Source organism: Ischnura elegans, chromosome 2, assembly GCF_921293095.1.
Source record: "Ischnura elegans chromosome 2, ioIscEleg1.1, whole genome shotgun sequence".
Classification (NCBI taxonomy): domain Eukaryota; kingdom Metazoa; phylum Arthropoda; class Insecta; order Odonata; family Coenagrionidae; genus Ischnura; species Ischnura elegans.
This window is the reverse complement of record NC_060247.1, coordinates 13,548,849-13,555,307: the sequence shown is the minus strand read 5'-3', so window position 1 is coordinate 13,555,307 and position 6,459 is coordinate 13,548,849. Positions and strand designations below refer to the sequence as shown.

The 6,459-nt window shown below is 36.5% G+C and overlaps 1 protein-coding gene across 3 annotated transcripts; it reads left to right on the top strand.

Annotated features, from left to right (window-relative positions):
* The first annotated feature begins 651 nt into the window (after positions 1 to 651).
* On the top strand, positions 652 to 6,353 carry LOC124153415 (heterogeneous nuclear ribonucleoprotein A1, A2/B1 homolog). Of its 3 annotated transcripts, none has more exons than XM_046526551.1 (9): positions 652 to 765; positions 876 to 1,111; positions 1,200 to 1,320; positions 1,488 to 1,698; positions 4,610 to 4,852; positions 5,254 to 5,376; positions 5,469 to 5,576; positions 5,660 to 5,741; positions 5,821 to 6,353. In XM_046526551.1, the coding sequence occupies exons 1-8, from the start codon at positions 751 to 753 to the stop codon at positions 5,713 to 5,715; spliced, it is 1,113 nt and encodes a 370-aa protein (XP_046382507.1). In that variant the 5' UTR covers positions 652 to 750; the 3' UTR covers positions 5,716 to 5,741; positions 5,821 to 6,353. The 3 variants fall into 3 exon arrangements, with proteins under 3 accessions (XP_046382507.1, XP_046382506.1, XP_046382505.1); XM_046526550.1 differs by having other exon boundaries at positions 5,248 to 5,376; XM_046526549.1 differs by having other exon boundaries at positions 5,239 to 5,376.
* Positions 6,354 to 6,459: the final 106 nt, after the last annotated feature.

Below are 6,459 nucleotides of genomic sequence, written 5' to 3'. Positions count from 1 at the left end.
TAAATCTCCTTTCCACAAATCATAGTGAAAGATAGAGTCTATTTAAAAAATATTCTTATTAAAGTCTTCATTTAACATGCAATTTTGTCTAATAATTACTAAAAATCTACATTATTCATTCTTCCGCATACATTTCAATGGAGCATGTAATTATCGTGATGAGACTACTTCATTGTGAATTTGAAAATTCCCGCCCTAGCTGACATGGCGAAGGAAAACCGTTGGGTTGGGATTGAAACCTTGGTTTCTTTGAATTCACTTCTCAAATTCTGAGCGGCCAGTTTCAAAAAAATAATCATTCGTATATATTTTTTACCAATTAACCGCAAGTAATAATTCTTTCATAGACTTCCCGCCAGACCAATCTGGATTTAACTACGCCGTCTACGTATTTATCAAAAAGTCAATGGCTTCACTGGCGATCCCGAAACATTCTCCAAAAACAGTCTTAAAGCGACTATTATTAAATTTAATCGAAGTATAAAATAATATTTAATTTTTTCTCAACTTATTTTACCTTTCATGGGCTCTTTTTAATTGCTACTTGGACCCCAAAGGTCGATGAATTATGCCCGCCGTTTCCGATCTTTGCCGAGTTCTCAAGCGAAGCCCGCGCTGAATTGCCGAAGTTCCTCGAAGCCGATTACGAACGCCAGGCCGCCATTGCTCATCTCCAAAGTAGTTCCTGACGCTTCCGGCCTCCCTCTTCGTTGTACGCTTTGAGCTTGGTCTGTTGTGCACGTTGTCAAAATGAATCAAATTGAAGTAAGTACACGTTTTTAATGCCTATAACGTTGATATTAAGCCTAATGCATTGTTATCAACTTTTAATCATAGTTTATACGTGTTAATAACGCGAATATTCAATTTTTTAGAGTGATGGTGACTCACGCGAGGTCGGCGACTCTCGTCGTAATGGAAACGCTGAAAGAAATTCCAACTACCGGGATTCTAAGATGCACAATGATAAACCAACTGAGCCGGAGCAGTTTCGAAAGCTTTTCATCGGGGGATTGGATTATAGAACCACTGATGAAACTCTTAAGAACCATTTTGCTAAGTGGGGTGAGATCGTAGATGTCGTGGTCATGAAGGATCCTAAGAGCAAGAGGTAATTAGAAAATTTTCATTTTTTTAATATCACTGATTAAATGTGTTTCTGGATATAAATATCATTCTAAAATACCATTGAAATGCAGATCTAGGGGTTTTGGCTTCATCACATATTCTTGTGGTCGAATGGTTGATGACGCTCAGGCTGCTAGGCCTCATCGCGTGGATGGGCGTGAGGTCGAATCCAAACGTGCTGTGCCTAGAGAGGTAGGTTTTGTGTATTATTGTATTGTGAGAGTGTTATTTCAGTGGCCAGCTAACGTATAGGCAGCCATACTTTTTGGAATTATTGTGAGATTATTTTATGTTGCAGCTAGATATTTTTTAATGGATGTGAAAATTTACAATGGTTTGAAAAATTATGACTTCTTTAGGATATTGGAAAGCCAGAGGCAGGTGTGACCGTGAAGAAACTATTTGTGGGTGGTTTGAAGGATGGAATAGATGAAGGAGAGCTGCAGAATTATTTCAATAAGTACGGAAAGGTGTTATCCGTTAATATAGTCACCAATAAGGAGACAGGTCAAAAGCGCGGATTTGCCTTTGTGGAATTCGAAGACCATGACGCAGTGGATAAAGTTGTTCGTAAGTCTAGAGACATATTAAGTTCTCAGTTAAATTATTTTTGAGTGGAAATTCTTATTTGCGTAAGGATCGATGCTTTGCGTAAGGGCCTAAAACTAATTCTCGAAATTTGAAATTATTGGCGAATACAGTTTGGTTTAATTATTTCAAATTTCAGAAATTGAAGTGGTAGGCATGTAACATAGGCAAAGATCACACCTTAGAATAAGTTAGTACAGCTTAATTTAGTCAGAGGTATGATCATTTAATTTTGGCGTTGGAAATTGCGAAAATTCGTAAAATTTGCCTATGTTTTCATTATTTGCCTTATATCACTGCACCTAAGTAAATTAACCATATAGTTCCGGTGATGAATTATAACCAGGAAATATGGAGTTGTAGTGATATTGTCAGTTTTAGGCCTACTATATGAAAAGTGGACACTGGAAGTATCTCTGAAATATCCTTAGGTGCTTTAGTGTATTTGAGCTCGCTTAGAGGGAAGAGGCGTAGACTTAATTAAGTCAACGATCGTCTAGTAGTCAGTATTTTAATATTTTATTCCGTGGAGTAATGTTTTCAAGGGTTAGTTAGCGGTTTCTTTTGCGCTAAAGCACTAATGTCAACCAATCAGGTGATATTTCCATGTGATCTACTGCTCATACTATTGTATTTTATTTTCTTACTAGATAATTAATGTATGTTATATCTAGGCTACTTAATGTTTTAATGGCTTTCCTGTAATAGTTAAGTGCAAATAAAATTGATTCTCTAGGGTTAAAAGTGAAATCCAGTGTCGTTGTTTTGATGTGTATTTCTAAATTTTATACTTTAGGTATGGGTTAGCCCGTAATGTTTACAGTGCATTATTATTTCACTTTCTTTTTAAATTTTATTTCATTTCCTATGTTTGAATTTAATTTTTAGGAAGCAGATTAGCAGAGGTGGCATTGCTGAATAGTAGTACATTTTACATGGTTGTTGGGAAAAGGGTTGGGTGGGAACTGAAGTTATTTTCATATTACCTGTGTGAAGCCTTAAGATTTTTTGTTCTACTAGAGTGAGTTTTCTGTGCAAGTTCCCTTGATTTAGGTCTGCATTACAACTAACAGGAACTTATTTGTGGGTCTAAATGTGTAATTTTGTTTGCCAATAATTCAGGGGAAATAACTTAAAGCTGGTCCTTTTATTTTTAGTAAAACAATTTTTTAGCATATAATGCAGTGTTGTTGATACCTGTTGATGACACATTCTTCGACCTGAGAACCCACTTTTGGGTAGCAATATGTACTCGCCTATGTAATAGTTTTTTTTTGTGGGTTATTTTCATATCCATCTGATTGCTTCATTCTGGGTTGTTTCTTATTATTGGAGTTAGTGAGATATCTTGTCTATTTTTTTTAGTCTTTCAAATTAGCCTTTATGAGGGCTATTCAAATGTAACTCTAAATAGTTAGTCATGCTTGGGTGGTCTAATTTGTGTTAATAATTTACCCTAGGTTCTCATGTGCCTCCCATAGGTTGATCATTATTATAGTTAGTTGGGATTAAATCAAATGTGATAATTAGGGTTAGTCCTGTTTTTGTTAACAGAAGCTTTCCTTCATTGTACCTCTTAAATTTGGGGGTTACCTATCTATTACAATCACCAGTAGCAATATCATTTTAGGTCAGTCCTTAATAAATGAAAAATGTTTGTTTGGGATTTAACCAGTGCTAAGTATTTCTCTTTTTCTATCATTATGGTTTATGTTTAATTGTGGGTGCATTCCGATGTGAATTTGGTTTAGGATTGTCTAATTTTGCATTCTTAGGATTTATAACTTGAGTTACCCTTGATGTACAGCATGAACACTTGTTGCATGTCATTCCTGAATTTTATTATGAGTTTTTAAGCATTGTAGGTATGTCTTCTTTGAGAGGGCTGCTTAGTGCTCTAGTGCAGAGATACAGGGAAGTTACTATGGTTGGTGTAGGTAGGTCTCATTTTCAGTGCAATCTGCTTCAGGTAAGACTTAGTGATACATACTATGTATATGTCATTATGTGATGTTCATTTGTAGTTCTATTTAATTTGATCACAAGGAATATTCTAGGGAATTGCCTTTAGAGTTAACCAGATGGCCTTTTGGATGTGAAAATCCTTATATTGAATTGCTTGAAAGTCTGGTCTAAGTCCTTTTTTGTAAGACCTTGATTCTTCTTGGATGGCATCAGTCTTTTTCAGTGTATGCCAACATAAGTAATTATTCATTCAGTGACATGCCCCTATGATAGAAATTTTCCTTTGTTTTGTGCTATCCTGTTTTAATGCTTGTGCTACGTAAATAGTCACTCGTTTCCTTACAGTATTTTGGAAAATATTTGTAATTGAAGCATTCTTGATTATGTACTCAATAGAATTGTGTTAAGCAATTATTCTTCTTTTGGGATTATCAGCATCTTCTGTACTGATAGGGTTCATTAACCACAGCACAAAAATTTGACCCGAATAGTTTGCATTTGTGATGTTAAATATGGTTAATTTTATTTTTTTGATGGATATATTTGCCTAACTTGCGATGGACATTTTTATGTACTTAATCGATTTATTTATTAAAATAGTCTGTTTGGATTTTTTAATCTCACAAGGATTGAACTGGTTGTAGTCATTTTTGCTAATTGATAAGTTAACCTTCGATAGTCAAATTCTTAATTTTTGGTATTGGGCTCCAATGATGTAAATGAGGGAAATTGAGGGTATACAGATGCCAGATCGCCTTCATATGCTAAAGTCAAAATTTTACCTCCTTATGTAATTTGATTCCTTTCAGTCATGTATTGAAGGATTTTTTTAAATTGTGCCCAGTCTTTGTAATCTTGGTGAGCTGAAGAGGTTGATGCTGTTGCTTTTTTTTGTGAAGAATCTTAAATTTTGTCCTTTTCTCTTTAGTCTGCAAGAACCACAATATCAATGGACGAAGAATTGATGTTAAAAAGGCCCTGAACAAGAATGAAATGGCTGCTCTGCAGACTGGTGGAAGCTTTGGCAGTCGAGAAAGGAGCTACCCAGCGAGTGCTGGTCGCACTGGTAGGGGCTATGGCGGTGGTGGTGGCCGTGGATCATGGGGGGGAGAAGCCGGTGGTGGTGATTGGGGTGGTCGCAGGGGAGTTGGGGGAAGTGGGTGGGGAGAAGGTAATTAAATTTCTTCTTGTCATTCCATCGATCACCTTCAAAGCTATTCACCCCTAAATTTAGTGATCCCGTTCTAAGAGTTGTTGCTATGTGATTCAAAACACTGTCATACAGTCGTTAACTAATTTTTCCTGGGAAATGATTTGTACAAGCAGTAACCTTGAATGAGTTAAATTCTGCTAAATGGCATTTTGAAAGCACTAGCTGTAAAAATCTACTTGGGTGGGATTTTTGAATGTTTTTAATTAGAAGAGATGGTCTCTATAATTTTTGACATTTTTGTTGAATTACTCCTTGTCACTCGGTGGCAGTTTTCATCCATTTCATTATGTCCAATGTCTCCAATTTGGTTTTATTTTAATGTGTCTGCTATTTTGCCTTTTTTGACTCTCCTGATCAAGGCTATGGTCGTGGACCTTGGGATGGTGGCAATGAGGGTGCTGGTGGTGGCTGGAGCCAAGATGACCGTAAGGCTGGTGGATGGGGGGCTGCTGGCCATGGTGGCGGTGGTGGTGGTTATGGAGGTAAATTGTCATCATATTTTCTGATCATATTTTCCTTGTAAGGATTCTTATTCTGACACAAATGGGTTATAAAATTTTTTTTTCTTGTCCAGGTTCTAGGTGGGAAGATGATGGTATCAGGGGTGGTGGATACCAACAAAGTTTCAATGGTGGACCAGTGAGGAACAGTTACAGTGGTGCAGGGCGCAGTACACCTTATGGTTAGTTTTCATCTCAATTTTTTTCTATTTCTAGTGATTTTCAAGGTTGCATTCTTGATGTTAACGATTGTTTGTGGTTACAGGTGGTGGTTCTGGAGGCTATGGCCCAAGTGGTTATGGCAGTGGACGACAGTATTGAGCAATGGTTCTCCCATCTTTTCAAAGGTATAGTTTACTGATTTGTTCAACTTGAAATCAGTGGTTTCCCATGAATGGTGCATTAACTATCTTTTTGTTGAAACAGGTCACGGTGATGGTCGAACAGAAGCAGAAAGCAGCTGTATTGCTGGAATTTCTGACATATACCTTGGCTACATCCGACTGTTTGGATAACACAATCTCAGATCTGAAGATTACTATCGGAAATATAGTCGGTTATAGCAGGGTTTATAATTTTAATATACTTGGGGTGAAATATGGGCTTCACTGGAATGCCCAACATTTCCGCATTATCAATTAATTTTTATTCTATGTTTTAGATGTATGTGTATTATGAAAGGTTAAATTAATTATATGTGTATCATATGATTTCCTCGCATTATATTTGTTTCCCTCCCACAAAACTGAATTTCCTAATTATTTTCTTGGTACAGATTGGTCTGTTCATTTTTTTCAAAAATTTGTATTGCAAGCTTGAAGTAAGATTGCAAATGGCTCTTGTCTCATGTCCGTGAATGTCTTGTGCCCATGCATATTTGGTATGCTGTTTGACACTTTTCTAGTTGTAAAACTATGGTTTTAATGACTGCCTCTGACTTAATAAAAGTTTTGAGTGAATTTGCCTTACTTATTGACCCACCCATGGCTACTCTGTGCCCATGGTCTACATTGTAGTGTGAATTCCTGAAGCCAACACCTATGATCTATCATGTTGATAGTACTA

Coding starts and splice junctions, on each gene's coding strand:
- LOC124153415 (XM_046526549.1), top strand. Junction 1,699..4,609: donor CGCAGTGGATAAAGTTGTTC/GTAAGTCTAGAG, acceptor TTTTCTCTTTAG/TCTGCAAGAACCACAATATC. Junction 5,377..5,468: donor CGGTGGTGGTGGTTATGGAG/GTAAATTGTCAT, acceptor TTTCTTGTCCAG/GTTCTAGGTGGGAAGATGAT.